The sequence below is a fragment of the Suncus etruscus genome, chromosome X (assembly GCF_024139225.1).
Source record: "Suncus etruscus isolate mSunEtr1 chromosome X, mSunEtr1.pri.cur, whole genome shotgun sequence".
In the NCBI taxonomy this organism is placed as follows: domain Eukaryota; kingdom Metazoa; phylum Chordata; class Mammalia; order Eulipotyphla; family Soricidae; genus Suncus; species Suncus etruscus.
In genome coordinates, this window is record NC_064868.1 from 104,345,467 (window position 1) to 104,370,978 (window position 25,512).

The following is a 25,512-nucleotide window of genomic DNA, read 5'->3' on the forward strand; positions in this document are numbered from 1 at the left end:
ATGTTCTTGTGTTTAATCATTGAAATTTTAACTTTATTGCAGCTATCTTACTGTTATACTGTGAAACTAATTTAAAGGAAACCTGTTTATTTACATCAGAATCATACTTCAAAGTGGCGACTCCTACAGTGCTCATTAACCATTTTAAACATTTTAAACTGCTTATTAACTATTTTACTTAATGTTTTAAACTACAAATTAGAATTGTTTTGAAAATGTTTTGTGCAAAATTTAAACATTAAAGCTTTTATTTTCAGCAAAGCCCCACTCCATCTATGTTAAATACTTCTAAAAGCTGGAAAAGTTTTTCTACAAAATTTTTCTTACAAACATGCTGGCTAAATATTTAAAAGCGCTTGTCCAATTTTACCCAGGTCAATTTTTCTAATGTAAGTTTTGGATCGATTCTTTTGTCTGTTTATGTGTGTTGTGCTGAATGATGTGGCCACAAATGTGAAAAGTTGTGTTTAGTGTTGTCTGTGTTGTCTATTTGGTATCTCTACATTTCATGATAAAATACATTTTTCAAAGCCTTATCCATTTTTGAGATTTCAATTAATTTTTTTCACAACTTGGTCAGTCTGGTCACTTAGCAGCTGACAGACTGTGGCATCCTGCAACTAAAAATCATGTGTTAAAAATTATGTGTTAAGCTGGCTTTGTCCTTCTGGGAACATGGCAGAGGGTGTAGGGGATCGTAAACCCCAGATTTCTCAAAGGCCATCGGGGAAAATTTTTCCCTGGAGAATTTCTGGACTTTGCAATCACCCAGCTTTCCTGCCATGTGTTAGTTAAGGCCAGAAAAATATGGACATGTGGCTAGAGAGAGAAGCATCAAGGTTTAAGAAAATAACTAAGAAGTTTAAGAAGAATCATTAAGGTTCAGTTTAAAAATTTTTGAAAGATTGGCGATTGTTAATTATAAAATTCTTTGAAGTCTAAAGTCTGACAGAAGTCAGTAAGCATTCCCCCTGGTATTCAGAATTAATTTGTGTAATGTAAATTGCTGATGTCTTCTGCCTGTAAACCAAGGCCAGAAGACTAAGTAAACTCCTATTTTTATATGAAGAATTGCTGCCAATAATATTAATAAGTGTATCATAAAAAGCTTTGTGAATATGGTCATGGTTTAAAAAATTAAATTTATGGAAAATTTTATTGTAAAAAGAACCTCCCAAGTATGCCTCTGTAGTTATAGGCCCCACTGTTATGCTATATCCTATGGCCCCACTCCCTTCCAAACTTATAACCATTTTACCTCCTGCCAAGCCGTTTCCTTATAGACCTCCTGCAGTTGTGTTTTCATCCACCTCGAAAGCCTGCCACCCTTGCATTACCCACCCTTTCCAGTCCTTCAACCCACCATTCCTGCCAGACCTGTTTCTGACTGACTCTGCCTAAGGGGAATGCTGGATTTGATACTCTGCCCGGCAGCCCTTCCAAGAAGGAATCGCCACCTTTGGCAAGCCCACTGCTACCAACGGCCCTGCTGACCTCCGATGGAGAGCTGAGCTGCATCAAGGCATAACTTTGAGTCAGGTCATGGATGTGGGACTTTGCTTACTCGGACTGCATATGCCCCCCCCCAATCCAACTATTGGACATTTGCAAACGATTGTCGTTACCAACTCTTCCATCTTTATTCAAACCCCCAACTCCACTTATTTTGCTTGCTCCACTAGACTTTCCCCCGATATTGTTACTGAAATGTTTCTTGCTTATCGCGACTATTGTGTTTTAGTCTTGTTAATGCCTAGATTAACCATTAGACCTGTTGATGATTTGCTTTGGGATAAGAAGATGACTATGTCTAGACATAAGCGTGAACCTATTACTGCTATTACTCTTGCTGTTGTTTTAAGTTTGAATTTTGCTGGAGCGGGAACTGGTATTACTTCTTTAATCACTTTACAAAGTCATCAGCTTGCATTTGCTGTAGATAGAGATGTTCAGGAATTACAAAGAGGTAAGGTGTCTGCCTTACAAGCGCTAGCCAAGGAACGGACCGCGGTTTGATCCCCCGGCGTCCCATATGGTCCCCCCAAGCCAGGGGCGATTTCTGAGCACATAGCCAGGAGTAACCCCTGAGCGTCAAATGGGTGTGGCCCCCCCAAAAAAACAAACAAAAAAAACCAGTGGTCTCCCTTGCAGAGGTAGTCCTCCAGAATAAAAGGAAATTAGGCTTTGTCTTTCTGAAAGAGGGGGAATTATGTACCGCCGTTAAGGAAGAATGTTGCTTTCTTTTTTTTTTTTTTTTTGGTTTTTGGGCCACACCCTGTGATGCTCAGGGGTTACTCCTGGCTATGCGCTCAGAAGTTGCTCCTGGCTTCTTGGGGGACCATATGGGACGCCGGGGGATCGAACCGTGATCCGTCCTAGGCTAGCGCAGGCACCTTACCTCCAGCGCCACCGCCCGGCCCCAGAATGTTGCTTTCTTAAAGATAAATTAGGATTGGTTGATGACAGAATTAATAAGGTACAGCAAAGCCTAGAAGAAAGAGAAAGAGGCAAAGAGAACAGGTGAGTCCTGGTACCAAAATTGGTTTTTCACCTCCCCATGGCTATCCACTCTGTTGGATATCCACTCTGCTGGGACCTTTCATAGAATTTTTGTTGCTTATTTCTTTTGGCCCTTGGGCATTTCGTAAATTAACAGATTTTGTTAAAACTCAGGTTGAATCTGCCAACCACAAAGACAATAGCTGTCCATTACCAACGTCTGGAGGTGTCAAGAGCCTCTGTATGATAACTTTATTGACCCCACTTCTGTTGGGCTTTATAGGCCCTGAATAACCACTTCCACAGGATGCCCTGCAGCTTGAAAAGCTAATCTGACCATCCTTGTGGTCCCGGCTGTGGAGCTGCCAAAGATGGAAATAGCTCGGTGCCAGGAGTCAGAGTCACACTCTGGCATATAATTAATGATTGGGCAGAACAAAATTATTTCATTGTTTTGAGTGCTGACCCTGGAAGCCCACCGGGTAGCTTAAGACAGGCTCTCGACCCACCTTTTCTTTTACACACAGAAGGGGGACATGCCAGAGACCAAACTCTAATATGGAATTCAGCAGGACAAACTAGTCTTGTATGGCCGGAGTACATAACCTAAGGCATTGGCTAGCCCCAGAGCCCAAAGAAATACTACAGTGTTCTATCAGTCAAACATTCCAGAAAACTTGTGACATCCTTGAAACTTCACTAACCTTGAGATGTTCCTGTGCTCCTTATGTAAAGATGACATGTAAAGATTACCCACAAGATGACCTCTGTAATGCAGGCTGTTCCATCCTGCTTTCTCTCCACCCCCTGTATAATTTTGCTTAAAAAGAGCCTGTACCAATCAATAAACCGGAACCTTCACAAGCCTCGTGTTGCTTGGTTCCCTTCTTTTCCCCCATTCTATTTTCAGGTTGGGACCCCATTACACCCGCGAATAACTTGTCCTGCGGGCCAGGACACTCAGGTGTATCACAATTGGACTTGAACACACTCCTTAGGTAACCCCACTGTAATGACTGCTGAACCTGGACATGCCCCCTGACAGGCCAGGTATAAAAGAAAAACCTTGGACTGCTGGGGATAGGGGATGGGCAGAGACAAAGCATCAGAGAAATGCTTCCTGCTTTGCATCTATACACTTTTCTTGCCATCCCAGGCACTCCCTTCTCCCCCACCCTGCCACCTTTGGTCAGTGAATTTCCATCTAACTGTCCCTCTCTCTGAACCCTCTAGGCAGCTGAGAAAGTGGCAGGCCTCAGATACCAGAAAGAATAAAAATTATGGGGCCGGCACGGTGGTGCTATTGGTAAGGTGCCTGTCTTGCCTGCGCTAGCCTAGGACGGACTGCGGTTCAATCCCCAGTGTCCCATATGGTCCCCCAAGCCAGGAGCGACTTCTGAGCATCACCAGGTGTGGCCCCCCCAAAAAAAAGAATGAAAATTATACTTCAGTTTCTTCTCTCTCTGTCCTGGGCAAGCATTTGCTATGTGTTGGCATCCCTGGGTGAGCATAAAGCCCCACCTGGTAGCTGGGCCCCACGGGTCCATGCGAACTATGCAGCACTGGGCCATGGCACTCTTGGGTCACTGCAGCCTGCAGCCTGGGCAGCCGTGGCCCATTGCAAATGGCACCCTTAACAGGGTAAGTGAGGCCTGGCCTTTACAAGAATTGCAGGGAAAAAAAAACAGAAAAGAAATGTAAGTAGGGCCCGGAGAGATAGCACAGCGGCGTTTGCCTTGCAAGCAGCTAATCCAGGACCAAAGGTGGTTGGTTCGAATCCCAGTGTCCCATATGGTCCCCCGTGCCTGCCAGGAGCTATTTCTGAGCAGACAGCCAGGAGTAACCAAAAAAAAAAGAAATGTAAGTAAAAAATGAAATATTGAAAAGATATTGAATAAATAAAAATGAGAGGAATGAAAGAGAAAATGATTAAGAAAAACTGAGAGGGCCCGGAGAGATAGCACAGCAGCGTTTGCCTTGCAAGCGGCTGATCCGGGACCAAAGGTGGTTGGTTCGAATCCCGGTGTCCCATATGGTCCCCCGTGCTTGCCAGGAGCTATTTCTGAGCCAGGAGTAACCCCTGAGCACCGCCAGGTGTGACCCAAAAACTAAAAAAAAAAAGAAAGAAAAACTGAGAAAAATTATTATATAGGTAAGATATTTAGACACAAAGAAACAGAAAAATCAGCAAAAATATTCATTACATAGAGAAAAAAGACAAAGAAAAAATTTAAATAGAGAATATTTGCTCCTTAGATACATAAACAGTGAAAAACTGATAACTCCACAACTGTCCACTATCAGCAAAAAGCAGCTACAAAGACAGATGCTGCCTGCTCTGTAGCTAATCTTTTTTTCTTCTTTGAACCCAGGCTTCCCCGGACCGTCTCTGGCCAGTGAATTTCTGTCTAGCTCTCTCCCTCTTTCCGAAACCAAGTGGGGACATAAGCCCCCACCTAGCAGCTTGGTCCCAAGGGCTCTGTGAGGCTTACAGTACCGGGCCATACCAGACATGGGCTGCTGCACTCAGGACTTACTCTTGGCTCTGCACTCAGGAGGAATCACTCCTAGCAGTCCTAAGGGGGTATTATGTGGTGCATGGCATCAAGCCCAGGTCCAACCACATACAAGGCAAATAGCCTACTTACTGTACTATCACTCTGGCCACAGCAGAGATTTGAAGTGAACAAATAGAAGGAAATCAAAGTATCCAATGTCAGAGTAAATATAGTGTAATGGATACAGCGACTGCCTTGAGTGCAGCTAACCCTGGACAAAGTATCCAATGTCTATGAGATACCAGCAGATGAAGTTAAACCAACTACTGAAAGTGTCCACTGTCTACAATAACTGAGTTTAAGTCGCCAATAGAAAAAGACATAGGAAATGCCAAGCTAGCTTTTTAGTTTACAGCCCTCAAAACAACCGTAATGTGATGGTGCCATGAATATCAAAAAAGGTCACTAGAAAATTCAGTGTCTCAACAGAGAGCAGACCCACAACCTGAGCAGTCTGAGATCGAATAGCAACTATGGATACGAGACCACCTGCTATGTGCAAGCTTGTTGCACCCCATGACCTGCTCCCAGTGCTGTGCTATCTCTCCGGCACCTTTAGTAAAAGTCCAAATTGTTGGTACCATAATCACTACAATTATTTCTCACATTTAATCTGAATCATTAATACCAGTGATAACTGGAATTCCCTTTAATCATGCTCAATACAAGAGGAACCTCAGGTTCAGACATTTCGTATGTGTTTGGCTGAAGAGCCAATGGGGCGAAGCTACCATCTGAAAATTAAGACTGAATGCCTAAGTCAGAGGCAGTTCCATGTTTGCCTCACAGGAGGCCAATTAGGTGAGATGGTGGTTCAAATCCCGACATTCCATATTGTCCCCAGTGTCTGCCAGGGGAGATCTATGAGCACAGAGTGAGGAGTAACCCTGGAACACCTCCGGCTGTGACCCAAAAAACAAACAAAGGAAACCACCAGTTAGTTCCACAGGACTGGCTTGAAGTACAAAGCCAAGGAGAAGCAGACAATGTATCACATCAACATTAACTTGAAGTTACTTTTAAAATCTGAGGGTATGGACCAAAAAAAAAAAAAAGGAAAATCCGATTGGAAACAAAATGATAACTGTGATGAATCATGACTAACTTCAAAGATGACTTCACTGGAGAAAGCATGTTAAGATTAATGAGGAAAATAAAGCTTGTCAGAAGATGCCAGAAAAGTTCTTTCATTAGCAGTGAAAGCTATTCATACAGAAGTATATACAACTGAACACTGCTCTTTTATTTAATTTTTTTTTTTGGTTTTTGGGCCACAACCGGCGGTGCTCAGGGGTGACTCCTGGCTATCTGCTCAGAAATAGCTCCTGGCAGGCACGGGGGACCATATGGGACACCGGGATTTGAACCAACCACCTTTGGTCCTGGATCAGCTGCTTGCAAGGCAAACGCCACTGTGCTATATCTCCGGGCCCCTCTTTTTTTTTTTATTTTGTTTGTACTTTCTGGCCTGGGAGATTGCGACCCCTGGGACCCTGCCCACAGGGTGGACTGAGGATCGTGAAGTAATTTGTGGGTCTCGAGCGAGATCCGACCTAAAAAGGAGGAAAGAGGCTGGGAAAGAAATGAGCTCAAGTCAAGCTTGCTGATCAAGTGCCAGAGTTTATTGAAAGGGGGCTAGCTTTTATAGCATGAGCAAAATATGGAAGTAACAGTCAATACTTTTCCATGGCAATATTTGTAAAAACCGTAAACAGATAATGCTCTTCCCAGCAAAGGACTAAGTCAGTTATTAACTTACCAAATCTGCCATTCTGTGTGGATACTGATTAGGAAAAGGTAGATTTTTATCGGGTTATACATACAGACAGATCATTCTGTGAGGTACTAATTCTTCAAATTCTTCAAATTCTTCAGAAAATAACAATTTATTTCAGTTAAGAAGTTATATCAGGGGCTGGAGAGATAGCAAGAAGGTAAGGCGTTTGCCTTTCATGCAGAAGGTCATCGGTTCGAATCCCGGTGTCACATATGGTTCCCCGTGCCTGCCAGGAGCAATTTCTGAGCATGAAGCCAGAAGTAACCCCTGAGCACTGCCGGGTGTGACCCAAAAACCACATACACAAAAAAAAAGAAGTTATATCAGTTCATCCATCCAAGCCCTACTTCCCTAAGCACTTTGAGGAAGGGAAGAGGGTGGTTTAGGAGGTGGGAGAGAAAGGAAGAACAAGGGCCAAACTCTTAGGGTGGAAGAAAAAGGGCCAAACTCTTTTTTTTTGGGGGGGGGGAGTTTTGGGCCACATCCGTTTGATGCTCAGGGGTTACTCCTGGCTAAGTGCTCAGAAATTGCCCCTAGCTTGGGGGGACCATATGGGACGCTGGGGGATCAAACCGCGGTCACAATCTTTCCTTGGCTAGCAATTGTAAGGCAGACACCTTACCTCTAGCACCACCTCGCCGGCCCCAGGGCCAAACTCTTAGGTGGAGCCTCAAATGTTAAATCATGTGATCCATCAGTTCTTGACATTATCTAGACCTACATCTACAAGCCCATTGTAAAATCATTCTAGGCATGTATTAGGTTTCTGTGAAAACTGTTTAAATGTAAACACTTCATACCATACAGTCATTTTTTATCTTAATAAATGTATAGATTTATTAAAAAACAGAAGTATCGGGTCGGAGGAACAGCACAATGGTAGGGCATATGCATTACACACTGCCAACCTGGGAAGGACAAGGGTTCAATTCCAGCATCCATATGATCCTCCAAAGCCAGGGTCGATTTCTGAGTACACAGCCAGGAGTAACCCATAAGCGCAGCCAAGTATGGCCCAAAAACCAAAAAAGAAAAGAGAAAGAAAGGAAGTATTAAGTGCTATGCGCTAAAACTTGTTTTTACAAATGTTATCTAGCACTATGTATATTAATGTAAAACAATGTTAATTTACTCAAGTTTTTTCAGCTTGGTCTGCCTGTATGTCTATGTAAGAAGCCAATTTTTAAGTGTTGGTAAAGTTTCAGGTTATTTATATTCCGTGTTTTGTAAGACTCAGATACAGCTTTACTAAGGATCAATAAATGGAATCTGCATACTTTGATAAATGTAAATTCTGGAGGCTGGCGAAATAGTACAGGGGGGCAGGATATTTGCTTTGCATGTTATCTAAAGGACATAAAAGCATTAATCTAGAAAGTCATTTATACCCTATAAATTCATATTAGACTCATGACTGGTAAAACATGGGAATTAATTTAAAGGCCTGTCTGCATGACTGGCTAAAGAAGAGATAATATAGACCAGACTACTATATTGTGATTAAAAAAAGATGTCATTCAGGAGAGAATGCAAAGACCATAAGGCACATATCAAAGTGAAAGACAGGCATCATTGTTTACTCATTTAGATTATAAATTACTGAAGAAAATGCACTGCCAAGTAACACTGCTAGGATTAAGGAAAAATATGGTGACAACCAAAGGGAAACAGTAGGGAATGGAAGGAATAGCACAGAAGTCTTGGTGGTAGGATGAGACTGAGACTTTGGTGTGGATGTGGTTACAACTGTACACACAGAAAGGTGTAAAACAAAACCCCAGTAATTTCCTAATATTTTAAACCAACTTTAAGTCAATTTGGAAAAACTAAATTTTTTATAAAGTAAGTTTAGTTATGTAGATTTCTCTCTAGAATAACTCTTAAGAAAAACACATGGAAATATATTAATCAACAATATAGGAGAGGTACTTATCTCAATACAAAGAACAGACTAACAATTCATTACTATATCATATCACGCTAAAGGAAGACACTGATCCCAACACAAACAGAACAATTTCATTACTATATTAAGCCATTTCAACCTGGGTAAGTCACACTTACTTATGGTTTTATTGGCCACCTGAAAAGGCCATCCAACACACAAAAAAGTTCTATAACTGTAATATTTTCTTCTTTCCTAGATATTTTTCATCCAAATGTGGGGGTCTATAGGTTCACGAGTCTATGTATGAATCCACTTTACACACATGCTTTCAATAGCACCAAATATATTCCAAACATTCCCTAACAACAAATTTTGCTTAAAAATTTAAGGACATCGGGGCCGGGCGGTGGCGCAAGAGGTAAGGTGCCTGCCTTGCCTGCGCTAGCCTTGGACGGACCACAGTTCGATCCCCCGGCGTCCCATATGGTCCCCCAAGCCAGGAGCAACTTCTGAGCTCATAGCCAGGAGTAACCCCTGAGCGTTACCGGGTGTGGCCCAAAAACCAAAAAAAAAAAAAATTTAAGGACATCAAACTGCCTAGAGTATACCTTTCTCAAGAACTCATACTAAAGGGGACAGAGCAAATTAGTAAGACAAGGGAGGGTGTTAGCCCAAGTTCAATCCCCTGCATCCATATGGTCCCCCCAAGTCTGCCAGGAGTGCAAGAGCAAGTACTAACTCCTGAGTGCAATCAATATATTAGAACAATTTAACTAGTTTTTCTTGCTTTAAAAAAAAGTCATGGGGTCTTAAACCCCTGGAATCCCATATGATTCCTTCAAGCTGGCCAGCTCAGGAGTGACCCCCCCTGAGCTCCAATGGGCATGGCCCTGAAACAGTAACAAAAGTTTATCTCTGAGGACTAGTGATAGTAGAAGGTAGAGTAATAATCTTGTATGCAGCTGACCTAGGTTCAGTCCCAAGGACCCATCTGGTCCTAAGCCCCACCAGTAGTGATGCCTGAGCAGAGCCAGGAATAAGCCATGAGCATCTGCAGGTATGACCCAACACACACAGAGAACTAACAAGTTCCTGACCAGTTCTTTTTTTTTTTTTGGTTTTTTGGACCACACCCATTTGATGCTCAGGGGTTACTCCTGGCTAAGCGCTCAGAAATTCCCCCTGGCTTGGGGGGACCATATGGGACACCGGGGGATCGAACTGCGGTCCTTCCTTGGCTAGCGCTTGCAAGGCAGACACCTTACCTCTACCGCCACCTCGCCGGACCCACCTGACCAGTTCTTAACAAGCAGCACAACAGGCTGGAGCATCAGTGATGCCTCCGGTCTCTAGAATTGGGGGATCCCCGGTCCCGGGAGTGCCAAGAACTTTTATGCCTATGAGACGTATCTTGGCTCCGACTCCTACTCCTACGACTATTCCTTTCAAAAGGCCCACTGTGCCAGTCAATGCAAGTGTCTGAACTTCGATCTTTGTCCCTATCCCTGTTCTTTTCATCCCTTGCCTCCTTCCTACTTGAGAACCTGTGTTCATGCCTGGCCTGCTCTTTTCTGGGCTCCCTATCTCGAGCCTCTGCGCCAGAGCGGCTGTTTGTCCTGACCTCAGGGGAGCTGTGGCACTGCATACGCCCCTCCCTGGACTCAAACTTCAGGCCCATCTCAGAGTTCTTGCTGCTGAGCTTTTTAGAATCTGAGGCATCCTTTTCCTTTAACGTCTTCCTTCTGGGTGATGAAGAGGAGACTGGTAGCTTGGGCTGTACTTCCTGGTTGGTCTTCTCTTTGTCTTTCTTTTTTTTCTTTTTTTCCTTTTTGTCTGGAGAGACAAAAAAAGGAGGAACAACAAATAGGTAAAGGAAAAAAAAACAAACAACTTCCCCCTCAAAATCTTTTCTTCTCTGAATACACATCTGAATGCAGAGCAGAAGCAACACTTAAGCACCACCATGTGTGGTTCCTAAATCAAAAATAATTAAAATTTCAATAATGTGAGAACAAAGTTTGTAAGATATAAACTAAAAATATCCCAATTTTCATCCTCCAGTCGAAGAGTGATGACCTGTGAAAATGTCTTACATGCTTTTCTAGAAATTGTGTATGCCCCTCAGTAATGGTTTAAATTTACCATTCCCTAGTGGAGGTATTTATATCTTGACATAAACATAATTTTAGTAAGACACTCATTTTTCTTTTCTTTTTTGCATTTTGGGCCACACCTAACAGCACTCAGGTTACTCCTAGCTCTGCACTCAGAAATCACTCCGGGCTGGGCCTCCCCCCAGGGGGGGGTGGAGGGACCATATGGGATGCTATGCATCAAACCACATCCATCCCGGTTGACCGCTATCACTGCCGCCCATAAGCCACTATTTCTTTTTTTTCTTTTTTTTTTTGGTTTTTGGGGCACACCCAGCAGCACTCAGGAGTTACTCCTGGCTCTAAGCTCAGAAATTGCTGCTGGCAGACTCAGGGGCCCATAATTATCCTCTGCATGCAAGACAAATGGCCTACCTCCATGCTATCTCTCCAGCACCCTATAAGTCACTATTTCTTATGGGCCTTTGTTATCGAAGTTTATTATATTTACCATTCTCTGAGTAAAATTTGTTCATCAAAATGTTATCTAGGGGCCGGGCGGTGGCGCTGGAGGTAAGGTGCCTGCCTTGCCTGCGCTAGCCTAGGACGGACCGCGGTTCGATCCCCCGGCGTCCCATATGGTCCCCCAAGAAGCCAGGAGCAACTTCTGAGCGCATAGCCAGGAGTAACCCCTGAGCGTCACAGGGTGTGGCCCAAAAACCAAAAAAAAAAAAAAAAAAAAACAAAAAAAAAAAAAAAAAAAAATGTTATCTAAAACCACTCAAATCTTCTGTTTGGTCTTAACATATTACCTTTTTTGTGTTTCTTGGCAGGTTTGTCATCTTCAGAGTCCTCAGATAAACTGACTGAAGGCATGGGATTCTCACAGCCTTTTTCCTGAAGCTGCTTAGTCACATCATCCAAATCATCTGAGTCCTTAGGAACCCGATAGTTAGACACATGATCCACTCGAATAGTTCTCCCTTTGATCTAGGACACAAAGCCAATGTATCAGCAAATATAGCCCTTCTACCAAAGTCTGTGAACCAAACTAACTTACTGGTCATTGTTTCTGGAAAAATCTCTAATACTGTTGTGTCACGAGTCTGTTGGAGCATGTTTTCCCAAATAGCAAGTTTCTCTACTCAGGGCAATCGTGTGGGGCTTGAGGGCTGCTGAAGCCCCTGAAGTAGGTACACCAGCATTATCCTACCAACTGACCAACATGCCATACAAATATCTTTGTGGTCTACTTGCATCCTGAATTGAAAAAATACTAGGAAATATTGCCCCCAAAGCACCAGCAACAGAGAAAAACTCAAACAACGAATGACTCTCAATCTGTAACACTGATTTACAGTGAAACATACAATGGGAAATAGTCACTAAAAGGAATGGCTGAAATCAAGCTAAGTTCTAAAGCCACTTTCTCCACACACAAAAATGGTCAAGATCAATCAATAGTTTTGGAAGGAAAGGAATAAATGTAGAAAAGATCTGTTATTTTTAAGCCCTCACTCCTTTAACCCTGCCCCCCAAAGAAACTAACTCTCACTGATACTTAATGCTGTGAATCAGAACTCTGGGAAAACCTCATTTTAAGCAAAAGCATTTTATAGGGCTAGATTAATAGTGGATCCAGTAGAGGCATTTGCCTTGCACATGTCCAGACCTGGTTTCGATATTTGGCATCAAATATGGTCTCCTGAATTTGATAAGAATGATTCCTGAACTCAGAGCCAGGAGTAAACCTGGCTCCTAAGCACCACTGAGTATGGCCCAAAAATCCAAAAATATTTTTTCATTTTTTAAGCAGATATTCTTTCTTTTGGGGGAGCCACAACCAGCTATGCCCAGTGCTTACTCCTAGACCAGCATTCAGGGAATCACTCCTGTGGGCTAAGGGGATCACATATAAGGTATGCACCCTATGAGATGCATTTCCTCTACAACCTGATATAGATTTAATTCTACAGACACTGCCGCTCAAAACTGCCAGTGACTACCTTTGATTGTACCAATACAATGTTAGATTTTTAGTCTTACCTTTAAATCTAATACAGCCCAATCACCTATCCTACTTCCCATTCCTAAACATGTTTTACAATCTTCCCTCTTTGATTGAATGACTACAGGATCCATTAAAATTCATAACTAGTCCACTTTGTGCTACTCACCATTTTTCTATGCTGATGCAACTTCTCTAAGTCTAAGGCCAGAGCGATAGGACAGTAGTAAGGGGTTTGCCTTACATGTGGCCAACACAGGATGGACACGGGTTCAATCCCCAACATCCCATATGGTCCCTGAGCCTGCCAGGAGTGATTGCTGAGCCCAAAGACAGGAGTAACCTCAAGTGCCATCAGGTGTGTCCCTAAATACAAAAAAAAAAAAATCTGTAAGTTTAGAGTCCCTCCTCTAGGCTGGAGAGATTAATATAGAAATGAGGTGGGAAAAAATGGGAAACCGAGGCCTCATAAGGTGGGTGGAAGAAGAGCAAATGCTGAGAAGGAACAAGTGCTGGCTGGGGCAGGGGCCCATGGAATTGCTTCTTACAATAACTTCCTGACCATCATGTCCCCACACCTCAGCACCTCTTAGAACATACCCTGATAGTCCTTGAGTCTGTGGGGGTCAAGGGACAAATAAAACCTAACCACCCTAGGAAAAATTCAGCCACATCCTGCTTAACGAAAACACTCACCTTAATGCCATTGAAATTGTCAACAGCCAGAATCGTGCTCCGCTGGTCTTCATAGCAAAGGAAACAGAATCCTTTGGATTTCCCAGTCTTCTTGTCCCGTACCAGATTTATGTTAACAACCTCGCCGTATCTATTTTAATTAAAAAACTATTTAAAATGCAAGTTTCAGAATGGATAATGAAGCAAAACTCAAAATATTGGTTATATAAAATATAAAGCTAAAATCAGACAACTGACGAAGATTAACTAAAAAAAGTCATACAAAGATATAGAATATCAGTTAAAGATTTGTAATAATCAAGACTGAAGACACATGCCCCCCACCCCATAATACTGATACCCAAGCACCATCAGGAGAGAGCCCAGAGCAGTTAGAAGCAACCAGAATACAGCTGCATGTGGCCTCAGAAGAATACATATATATGTATATGTAATATAGATCATGATATGAAACCATTATCAAGGTTATTATTAAGAAATATTATCAGAGGCCGGAGAGGTAGCATGGAGGTAAAGCGTTTGCCTTGCATGCAGAAGGTTGGTGGTTCGAATCCCGGCATCCCATACGGTCCCCGAGCCTGCCAGGAGCAATTCTGAGTGTAGAGCCAGGAGTAACCCCTGAGCACTGCTAGGTGTGACCCAAAAACCAAAAAAGAAAAAAGAAAAGAAATATTATCAATATTTTATTTTAACATTTAATTAATATTTATTAATACTTAATATTATTAATATTCTTAAGAAATAATAAGAGAGGGAGAGATAGCATGGAGGTAGGAGTTTGCCTTGCATGCACAAGGATTGTGGTTCAAATCCCAGCATCCCATGTGGTCCCCCGAGCCAGCTAGGAGTGATGTCTGAGCACTGCCAGGTGTGACCCAAAAATAAAAAACAAACAAGCAAAAAACACATTCAAAAAATTACAAACACAGACAAAATTAAAAGTTCAAAGGCAAGAATACATCCTTTGTATTCTCAGCTAAATATACATCTTGGGGGACAAAGAGATAGCATGGAGGTAAGGTGTTTGCCTTTCATGCAGAAGGTAGGTGCTTCGAATCCCAGCATCCCTGAGCCTTCCAGGAGCGAATTCTGAGCAGAGAGCCAGGAATAACCCCTGAGTGCGGCCGTGTATTGCTCAAAACAAACAAAATACATCTTGAAAGACCAGGATCGATTCTCAGCACAAGTTCTCTTCAGCTCCAGCACGACTGCTCAGCACTGAAAAGGAGTATCACCTGATCAGCCTAACACCACTTTTTAAAAAATTCATAGTATTATACAACAAACAGTCAAACAAAGCTAATACCCATATTACATGAAGGATTCTTATAAAATTGTTAAGAAAATGAGGAACAGAAAAATATGGACAAAAATATAACATACAAAAAGAAATAACTTAAATAACTTGTTAATCTATGAAAAAGATGTACATGGAATCTATTATGAGTAAAAAATGTCAGAGGGGGGCCCCGGAGAAATAGCACAGCGGCGTTTGCCTTGCAAGCAGCCGATCCAGGACCAAAGGTGGTTGGTTCGAATCCCGGTGTCCCATATGGTCCCTCGTGCCTGTCAGGAGCTATTTCTGAGCAGACAGCCAGGAGTAACCCCTGAGCACTGCCGGGTGTGACCCAAAAACTAAAAAAAAAAAAAAAATGTCAGAGGGAGAGATAGACGCAGAATAGTCTCACTCATTGATAGATTTTAAGAAAAATAGAAGACATTTTACAACAATTCTCAGAGACAAAAGAGAGGAGGGCTGGAAGGTCCAGCTCATGACATGAAGCTTATCACAAAGAGTGATAAGTGCAGTTAGAGAAATAATTACTTTGTGAACTATTATAACAATGTGAATGAATGAGGGAAGTAGAAAGTCTGTCTAGAGTACAGGAGGAGGAGATTTGGGACATTGGTGATGGGAATGTTGCACTGGTGAAGGGGGGTGTTCTGTACATGACTCAAACCAAACCATATTTGTAATCAAGGTTTTTAAATAAAGATTTTTTTTTTTTTGGTTTTTGGGCCACACCCGGTAACGCTCAGGGGTTACTCCTGGCTACGCACTCAGAAGTTGCTCCTGGCTTGGGGGACCATATGGGACGCCGGGGGATCGAACCACGGTCCGTCCAAGGCTAGCACAGGCAAGGCAGGCACCTTACCTCTAGCGCCACCGCCCCGCCCCAAATAAAGATATTTTAAAAAAAGATGTTTCGGGGCCGGAGAGATAGCATGGAGGTAATGTGTTTGCCTTTCATGCAGGAGGTCATCGGTTCGAATCCCGGCATCCCATATGGTCCCCCGTGCCTGCCAGGAGCAATTTCTGAGTCTGGAGCCAGGAATAACCCCTGAGCACTGCCGGGTGTGACCCAAAAACCAAAAAAAAAAAAAAAAAAAAAAAAAAAAAAAAGATGTTTCATGTCGGGAGAAAGTACAGCGGTTAAAGTGCTTGAACACAGATAAGTCTGGTTTGACCAGCAATATCACATATGGTCCCTGAGCACTGCCAAGAGCAGATACCCAAGTGCTGCTGGGTGTGGCCCAAAGAAACAAAAAAAAAAAGATGAAGCAAAGTAAAATAGTAAAGCCAAATTAAAAATACTTTTTGGGGGCCCGGAGAGATAGCACAGCAGTGTTTGCCTTGCAAGCAGCCGATCCAGGACCAAAGGTGGTTGGTTCGAATCCCGGTATCCCATATGGTCCCCCGTGCCTGCCAGGAGCTATTTCTGAGCAGACAGCCAGGAGTAACCCCTGAGCACTGCCGGGCGTGGCCCAAAAACCAAAATAAAAAACTTTTTTGGTATTTTTTTATTGGGGGCACACTGGGAGGTGCTCAAGGGTTACTCCTGGCTTTGCACTCAGATGGCTTCTGGCAGGCTCAGAGGACCATATGCAATGCCAGAACTCGAACCTAGGTCCATCCTTAGTCAGCAGCATGCAAGGCAAACGCCCTACCACTGTGTTATCTCTCCATCCCTGACAAATACTTTGTTAGTTTTTTGGGCCACACAGGAGATGCTCAGGCTATGTACTGAGAATTGCCCCGGCCTTTGGAGGACCATATGATGTGGGGGGATTAAACCAAGGTTCAACCTAGGTCACCTGCATGCAAGGCAAATGCCCTATCACTGTACTGTCGCTCCGGCCCCTGACAAATACATTTTTATATAACCACTGCTGACTAGAATTCAGTAAAAAGAGATTCTATGTGTGGAAATCTAGAAGACTTTTTCAGAGAGCAATCTGAAATTATAAAATGTCTTAAAATAACATTTAAAAGTTATCAAAGAGGGGGGCCAGAGAGATAGCATGGAGGTAGGGTGTATGCCTTGTATGCAGGACAGTGGTTTGAATTCTGGCATCCCATATGGTCCCCCAAGCTGGCCAGGAGCTATTCTGAGCATAGAGCCAGGAGGAATTCCCAAGTGCTGCCAGGTGTGATCCAAAAACCAAAAAAAAAATGTTATCAGAGAAGAACTGGGGAGAACACTGGACTGGGTGTTTGCTTGCACATTGTCAACCCAGGTTTGATTCATGGCACCCTGTATAATCCCAAATCTGCCAGAAGCAATCCCTAAACAGACCCAGGTGTGGCCCAAAATTCACAAACCTGGATTAGCAAAGAGAAAACTGTTAACATTATTCCAGTAATTTCACAAAGGCACAGGGATTGCATACGAAAATGTATATTACATTATAATAGCAAGACATTGGAAACAATATGAATATTTTTAAAAAGACAAAGAACCATACCAATATGCTTCATTTTCCTTCAACCTACCCACTGTAATAGCTCTCAGGTCCTCCTTCTATATTCCTTTTTCCCACAAATTTAACTTTTATTATGATTTTTATTGCTAATTATATGGGTCACACTTTAAGTTTTGTAGAACAAGTAATATGGAATATGGAATAAATGGGTTATATACTATCCAAGGTGGCAGACTGAGAGGTGGGAGGAAATCTAGGGATATTGTTGGAGGGAAATACTGGTAGTGGAACTGGTATTAGAACACTAAATACCTGAATAACTCTTGTATCAAATTTTTAAAAAATTAATTAGGGGGAGGGGATGGAGCAAAATAAATTTAATTAGGGGTCGGTGCAATAGCTCAGGAGTAGGTCGTTTGCCTTGCACGCGGCCGACCCAGGATGGACCTCTGTTCGATCCCTGGTATCCCATATGTTTCCCGAAGCTAGGAGTGATTTTTTTTATTTCTTTTTTTTTTTGGGGGGGGGGGGCCACACCCGGTGATGCTCAGGGGTTACTCCTGGCTCTCTGCTCAGAAATCACTCCTGGCAGGCATGGGGGACCATATAGGATGCCGGTATTCGAACCAACATTGGTCATGGTCAGCGTTTGCAAGGCAAATGCACTACCGCTGTGCTATCTCTCCAGCCCCTAGGAGTGATTTCTGAGCTCAGAGCCAGGAGTAACCCCTGAGCGTCACGGGGTGTGGACCAAAAACCAAAAAATAAATAAATAAAAGCATAAAAAATAATTAACTAACAAATGAAAACATTGCAATTAAAAGCATTTTTTTCACAGTAGGCTTTTTGCTAAATGGAACAGTGCCTAATTCACAAATCACTTAGCGAAACTATAGTTTAAACGTTTTTTCCACACACTAATTACTGTTCTCCACTAATAATCAAAAACAAGAAGTGCAGCTCACTTGCCATTGGTTCTTTTGTCTTTAGCTTTCAGATTCTACACAAAACATTTTGCCAAAAATGAATATCCTTCACCCTACCAGCCCCTGTACAGTCAACCACTCTTCAAATTCAGATTCAATCTAGTTAACTAAATCATCCCATGTAAATAGGGAATTGGAATAAACACATACAGCTGATCATTGATATCAACAAGACAAAATACAAGTAGGGGAGCAAAGCAATAGATAGTACAGCAGGTAGGGTAGTTTGCCTTGCATGTGGCCAACCCAGCATGCCATTTAGTCCCCTGGGCACCCCAGAACGTATTCCTGGGAGCAGAGCCGGAGTAACCACTGAGCATCAAGCAGGTAAGGCCCATAAACCAAAACAATACATATCAGTGGGTCTTCAAATACCAGTCCAGGGACCACTGACAGGCCAGTGATATTTATAGATAAGAAGAGGCTAGATAACAGATTAGATCAGGAATGGAAATGATAAACTCTACCTACTATGAACTTCCCTACCATCCAGAAATTGGAGGAAGCCAGAGCCTTCAGTCCAAGGGGGCTGCCCTAATTCTATGCCCATAGCTGCCTTCTCGCATGTATTGCCACATTTCATTTCTACTGCCTTACAGGCCTCTATGCTACCCAACCCCTGAGTAAGAGCCTACTGTCCCCTAAAAGATGCCCAACCACAGAGGATTGGTTCTCTTCAGTAAAATTACACTATATGGAAACAAAGAGAGAAAGTACTGCCTACACCTTTTGGATTGTCTCTAAACCCTTTATTCTTTGCCCCCAAGTATACAGTGTCACAAAGGTGTGGGCCCAGAAGGGCTGTGTGATCACTCGTTTGTAGGTCAAGAAGACAGGTCAACACAGTACTTCTCTAGAAATTTTCATCTGCTTTACTGTAAGCCCAGGCTCAACAAGTGTCAATGGGCATAGGGAAAAAACAAACAAACAAGTGTCAATGAAAAATTAGAGGGAGTGCAGTGGGTACAGCCCTTGCACACAGCTGACCTAGGTTCACTTCCCAGCAGTAAGCACCACATAAGGTCCTCTAAGCACGGCCAGGAATGCTATCTGAACAGAGTGAGAAGCTTTGAACACACACTCCTCCAAAAGAGAAAAAGCAATGGGAGTAGACCAGAATTCCCAAGACAAATTATTAAGATTTGACATAATAATTTTCCACAAGAACCGCAAGAGTTCTGCATCTATATCCTAAGTCTGATCTAAAGTAAAGCAAAAACTGCACTGAGCACTCTCTATGCAAGAATACCCAGTCAGACTAGAATTTAAAAGGAAACAAAATGTACCGTGGAAGACAATGACACTGACTATACAGAAAACAGTGAATAAAAGGGGACTTACTGGGAGAAGACACAGATGATGTCCCCTTCAGTCAATTCATAAGGAAGTCCTCCTAGAAGAGAAAAATCACATTTCAGATTAAACATTAACCTACCACCGAGTCTACACCTAGGCCTAGCTTTGAGGATACATAAAACAGGACCTAAACTCCAAAGAACTCACAATATGATAGCATAAAGTACATAGATAGCAGTGAAAAAGTTCTAGAACATGTCATTAAGTTTTGAGTGGAAAGGTCATGGTTACCACTAATGAACCGAAATAATATTTTCTCAAATTCCAAAATAACATATTTTTTAAATTTGTTGTCTTCATTTCAACTATGCTTGGAGACTATTCCTGGAGGTATTCAGGGGACCATTAGCAGTAACCAACCAAGGATAGCAGGGCCCTCTAAATCTTTCTAGTCCTGAAAAGAAAAACCTTCTAGGCAAAGAAGTTGGTTTCTAATACAAAGCTCTGCTTCCACAAGTACATCTTACCATATATATCAAGAGCAGGAGATAGTACTGCAGGAAAGGTGCTTGCCTTCCATGCAAACGACCAGGCTTCAATTCCCAGCATCCAAATGGTCCGCCCAAGCTAAGAGTGACCACTGAATAGAGAGGCAGGAGCTTACTCTGAGCACAGGGTATGTGGAAATGTCCATCTCAAAACTTGGGCCAGAGTGAGAGTAAAGTAGTATGACACCTGGCTTGCACTGCAATCGATCTGAGGCTGGCCCCTGGCACAAACGGTTCCATGGCACCTGCCAGAAGTAACCCCTGAACACAGAACCGGGAATAAGGTCTGAGCACGAGGAGCTCCAAAAACATTTCGAAGTCATCTGTTCCAAAATCCAATGTGTTCAGGGAGGGCTCTCAAACAAGAGCCTAGGGACCAGGCCCTGTACTAGACAACTCAGTGAAAGAGCCCAAGGATGTGGTGTTCCACATCCTCGCACCGCAGCTCTGGACACACAGTGGTCAAGACTGGTGCGAAGGGATGAGAATATGCTGGGACTTCTGCGTCCCTACAGTTAACTTGCTGACCCTCCAAATCAGTTTCTGTCCTCAAATGTCCAGCCTAACTCAAAGGATTGCTGCAAGCACTATGAAGCATTTCACTGAAGTAAATCCCCCTTCCAATGATTTCCTCAATCTACAAACAGGTTTCTGAGTACCTGATTCACAGGACTGGTCTAAGAATGTAGGCAGTGCAGAGACATCAAAGGAACAAGAGCAACTGGCATTAGTGTGATGGGGATATGAGGAGAGAAAGGCTCTCTGCTGCGACTGCTGGTGGGAATGGCGAGTGGTCCAGCCTTTCCTAAAAAAAAAAAACTAGGCCTCGAAATCCATCACAAGCCACTCCTCTTCTTGGAACACATGCCAAGGGCACAGAGACAAACTGGAGAAAAAGACATCTGCACTTCGGTGTTCCCTACAGCACTATTCGCAGGAGCCAAAATCTAGAAACACCTCGTGTCCAAAAACAAGGGAGTGAGTAAGTAGAAAAAGAAAGAATGGTTCACATACAAGATACTCTCGACCATGAGAAAAGATAAGCCATGCAATTTGCTGCAACATGGAGGCACCTGAGGAGCTGCTGCTGAGTGAAGTGAAGGGAGAGAAAATGTCACGGATAGCTCTCTCTTCTATGCGAGATGTCAATCTAAAGATGAAACAACAAATCCCCCAATGAAACTGGAAGTAAAGGGCATGAGAACTGGTGTTGAGGCAGAAACATGCGACTTGAGGGGTGGGAGACAGTGTAAGGAGGGGACCAATAGGATGGAGGGAAGTGTTCCACCGGGAGAAGGAGAGAAGGAGGAGGAGAAAGGGAAGGAGAAGAGGAAAGGGAAGAAGGAGGAGGAGGAGGAGAAAGGGAAGGAAAAGGAGAAGAGAAGAGGCAATAGCCGGGAAGGCTGGAGCGAGGGGCAGGGGGTAGGGCGGCCGGGTCACGGCGGGCGGCCTCACCCAAGAAGATCCAGGCGCTGTCCTTGTACTGGGAGTGCCAGGACACCTTCTCCGCCACCCCAAGCTGGGCTTCGCGCTCGTTCAGCTCGTTGATCAGCTTCACTTTCGTTAACGGGCTGTGCGGGCGAAAACGGAGCCGCCCCGGCGGAAGTGAAGGCGAGGAACCGCCCGCCGCGCGCCGCTTCTCCAGTCGACCCCCGACCCCGCAGGCGCCGCGCCACACGCCCCATAGCCTCCCGCCACCCCATCTCCCCGGCCCTCCCCACACCTCGCCCTCCCTCGTTCCACAGAGCAAGACCCAGGCCTCACTTCATCTTGCGCCGGCTCCCGCACAAAGGCCCCTACGAAGCGGGTTCCGGCCGAGGCGGCGGGGCGCATGCGCAGCTCTCCAGGCGGCGCTCCCATTGGGCGAGCCGCCGGAAGTAGCCGCAAGGCGAGTGCCAGGCCCTGCAGTCGCGCCTGAGCACTCGCGCCGATAGTGGCCGGCGCAGTTGGACTGTGGCGCCTGAGCACGCGCGCTGCAAGTAGCCTGTGCGGGGGGGTGCGGGGGGGGAGTACTTTTTGGGCGCCTGTGCACTGGCGCCGGAAGTGGTCGGCGCTGTGGAACGTGCCCCGCCCACTTTTCCCCTTGGCCCCCCCTCCTTTCTTCCTGAGAGATCCTGCCAGGTAACCGGAAACCGGGCCTAGGACTGAGGAAGGCTTGCTGCTCAAGTAAGCTCCCAAGGAAAGTTTGCATGGGGAGCCCTGACTGGGAAAGTTGCCTGACTCGGTGGTACCGGACGCTGGGCCCAGCCTTTGTTCCCAGCGCCAACAACCCTGTTCACGGTTCGCTCTCAGCTACATGCTGGTACATCCTAGACATTCTCCAGCATCCCTTGTCACCTGGACTTGTTTGAGAGATTCGATACTCGTATAAATGGGTTCAAGCCTATCCCTGAAATCTTATCATCTGATGTATTGAGAAATCAAAATGTTAAAAGACGCCTACAAAAAGAACCCCCACAGTAGACCACATTCAGAAAAGCATAAAAGTTGTAGTGCAGCTTCTAAGCTTGGAAGTACTAGGCACTAGAGTGCATCCACATTATGGAATGCTGTAATCTGTGAAAAATAAGCATGCACGTCTGTCGATACGGAATGGGGGATACCCACACATACTTTTACCCTTCATAAAGTCAGTTGCCAGGCAGGGAGCTAGTACAGCGGTCAAGGTTGGAGAGCATAGTGCGTGACCGACCCGGGATAGTCTTATCTCCAGCATACATGGTCTCCCAACCATCACAGAGTGCTGACCCAGAGAACCCCTGCACCCCGACAATGGCCCAGGTCTCCCCAGCACCCCAGGTCCCGAGCAACATAACATTCCTTGGGCCCTTGCAGTGCGCTATTGGTGGAGACTCCATAGGGTCAAGTCTCAATAAGAATCAAGGCAGCCTGCGCTTCCTGATCACCCCTCGGGAGCTCCATTATCTCCCTGGCACTCTGGCAAAAAAATGTGACCCTACAAAGGAAGCCAGTGAGATACTGGATGATGAGCAATGCCTATCCTTGCATGCCTATCCCTTGCACCACTTAGGGTCTTCCAGTAGCCGACGTGGAATACAGAGATCCTGGATAGTTAGAGGTGTGACTAAAAACTGTTTGGATACTTTGGGTAGAATTAGCAAGAAATTGATTTTGAAGCCAGGAAATCTGAAAGGCATCCGGGTATGCCTGGGTTCTTTCAATGGATATCTGCAAATAAAAGGAATTGGTGCATAAGAAGACATATAAACATATAAAGATATATATGTATATATAAACATATAAAAATTTCCTTAAGTCCGAGGAAAAGGGGATGGGAATTCAGAGCATAGCCTGAATGTAAAAATCTAGAAAAAAACCAATAAAACAAAAAACACCTGGGTTTGGCATCTATCTCGTCAGCTTTGAGCAGGATGAAAAGTCTTTACTGCATTCCTGATTACAGGTGGGAGCAATGATCATGTCTACCCCCATCCCTGTGTTTCAGAGAACGTTTATACAAGTAGGAAAAAGGGCTTCAAACTTCTATTTCTTACTGTTTTCAGTACAAAGAACAGCGGCAGGGGAATTCAGGTCCTCTACCTTCCTGGATTTGTGTGTTCTCTCATAAAGAATACTTAGCAGTAGATATTAAAAAGTCTTTGACTGTTTTGAAAGTAAAAGAAAAACAGAGAATTGTCTGAGTGAATTTCTTCATGCTCTTTCTGTGCAAAACAGCGCTAACATATTTACTACTTTAAAAAAGAGTTCCTTCATGCCAAGAATTGTGCTTTAACCCAATTTATCAGATTCTGTACCCTTATGCCTTTAAGGCCATGTCAGGCCTGTCTCCTTGGCTCATCCTAGAGGCTGTAGGGGAGCATTTGTCATCTCTCCTTTTTTCCAGAAACTCCACATTATCCTTGGCTGATAACTTCTTTGCATCTCTTCGACACCTTTTTTTCCCACTGACATATACTTTAAAACAGCCTACTCGAATTTCCTATGGTCCTCGTAGTGGGACCTTTGCAGTTACAACATTCCTGGAAAATCCAAGCAACTCTTGCTCACAATAAGAATATTTTGGGGGAATGTAAACCCGGTGACACTTAGGAGATACTCCTGGCTATGCACTCAGAAATAGCACCTGGCTTGGGGGACCATATGGGACTTGAACCAAGGGGACTGAACCAAGGTATCCTAGGTCAGCCAAACTCAATGCAAATGCCCTACCTCTGCACTAAAGCTCTGATCTATAATAAGAATGTTAATCATGGGGCCGGAGAGATAGCACAGCGGTCAGGCGTTTGCCTTTGACGCAGAAGAATGATGGTTCAAATCCCGGCATCCCATATGGTCCCCCAAGCCTTCCAGGAGCGATTTCTGAGCATAGAGCCAGGAGTAACCCCTTAGCGCTGCCGGGTGTGACCCAAAAACCAAAAAAAAAAAAAAAGAATGTTAATCACAACTTCAAAGTTTCTTTTACCAATATAATTACAGGTTTCAAGGATTAAACCTTGTATCTATTTTGAGTCACATCTGGTGGTGTTCAAGGCTTACCTGGCTCTGTGCTCAGGGATCACTCCTGGGGTGCTTAGTGGACCTTAGGTCAGCTGTATTCAAGGCAAACATCCTATCCTCTGTAATTCTCATTCCATTATCAAGAATTGAATTTTAATCCAGATGAACATTTCTTCCAAGGTGGTTAACCTTAGCTCCTTTCATCTCTTCAAGCCCCTGTTTCTTCATGTGTAATCTGTGGATAATAATAACACCTAGCACAGAAGTCATAATAAGAATTTAGAAAGTTTTTTCTAAGCAGAGTGACCATCACAGAGAAGGTGTAAAACAGGAGTCCTCAAACTTTTTAAACAGGGGGCCAGTTCACTGTCCTTCAGGCTGTTGGAGGGCCAAATTATAGTAAAAACAAAAATTATGAACAAATTTCTATGCACACTGCATATATCTTATTTAGAAGTGAAAAAACAAAATGTGAATAAATACAATATGTGGCCCGCGGGCCGTAGTTTGAAGACCCCTGGTGTAAAACTTTCGATAAAAGTATAGGCTTTACCCCCAAATGCACCAGCAATATAATACAGCACCATTTCTTCTTGCAAAGGCATACTAAAAAAGGGAAGATTTTACGTATAGAAACAAACTCTTATCAACTAGGGATAAGAACTCATACATTGGGGCCAGAGAGATAGCATGGAGGTAAGGTGTTTGCCTTGCACGCAGAAGGTCGGTGGTTCGAATCCTGGCATCCCATATGGTCCTCCGAGCCTGCCAGGAGTGATTTCTGAGCATAGAGCCAGGAGTAACACCTGAGCGCTGCCGGGTGTGACCCAAAAACCAAACCAAACAAAAAAAAACTCATACATTTTACAATATAAGGGCGCCTCTCACCTTGAACATATGTCATGTGGCCCCAACTTAGACTCCACGTGATTAGACAGCAAGCGTCCAACCCTAAACCCTAGATCTCAGACATAGAACC

General features: G+C 43.9%; 1 protein-coding gene across 1 annotated transcript in view; it reads right to left on the bottom strand.

The window, feature by feature from the left end:
• Positions 1 to 22,774, bottom strand: part of LOC125998987 (RNA-binding motif protein, X-linked 2-like) — a 60,984-nt gene extending 38,210 nt beyond the window's left edge. The window contains exons 1-7 of the mRNA XM_049766999.1: positions 22,747 to 22,774; positions 21,829 to 22,168; positions 21,510 to 21,787; positions 19,552 to 19,603; positions 13,520 to 13,649; positions 11,628 to 11,805; positions 10,014 to 10,555 (exon numbers count right to left, since the gene is read on the bottom strand). Of these exons, the coding sequence (XP_049622956.1) occupies positions 10,053 to 10,555; positions 11,628 to 11,805; positions 13,520 to 13,649; positions 19,552 to 19,603; positions 21,510 to 21,787; positions 21,829 to 22,168; positions 22,747 to 22,774 (1,509 nt within the window). The 3' untranslated portion in view covers positions 10,014 to 10,052. The remainder of the gene's footprint in view (positions 1 to 10,013; positions 10,556 to 11,627; positions 11,806 to 13,519; positions 13,650 to 19,551; positions 19,604 to 21,509; positions 21,788 to 21,828; positions 22,169 to 22,746) is intronic.
• Positions 22,775 to 25,512: the final 2,738 nt, after the last annotated feature.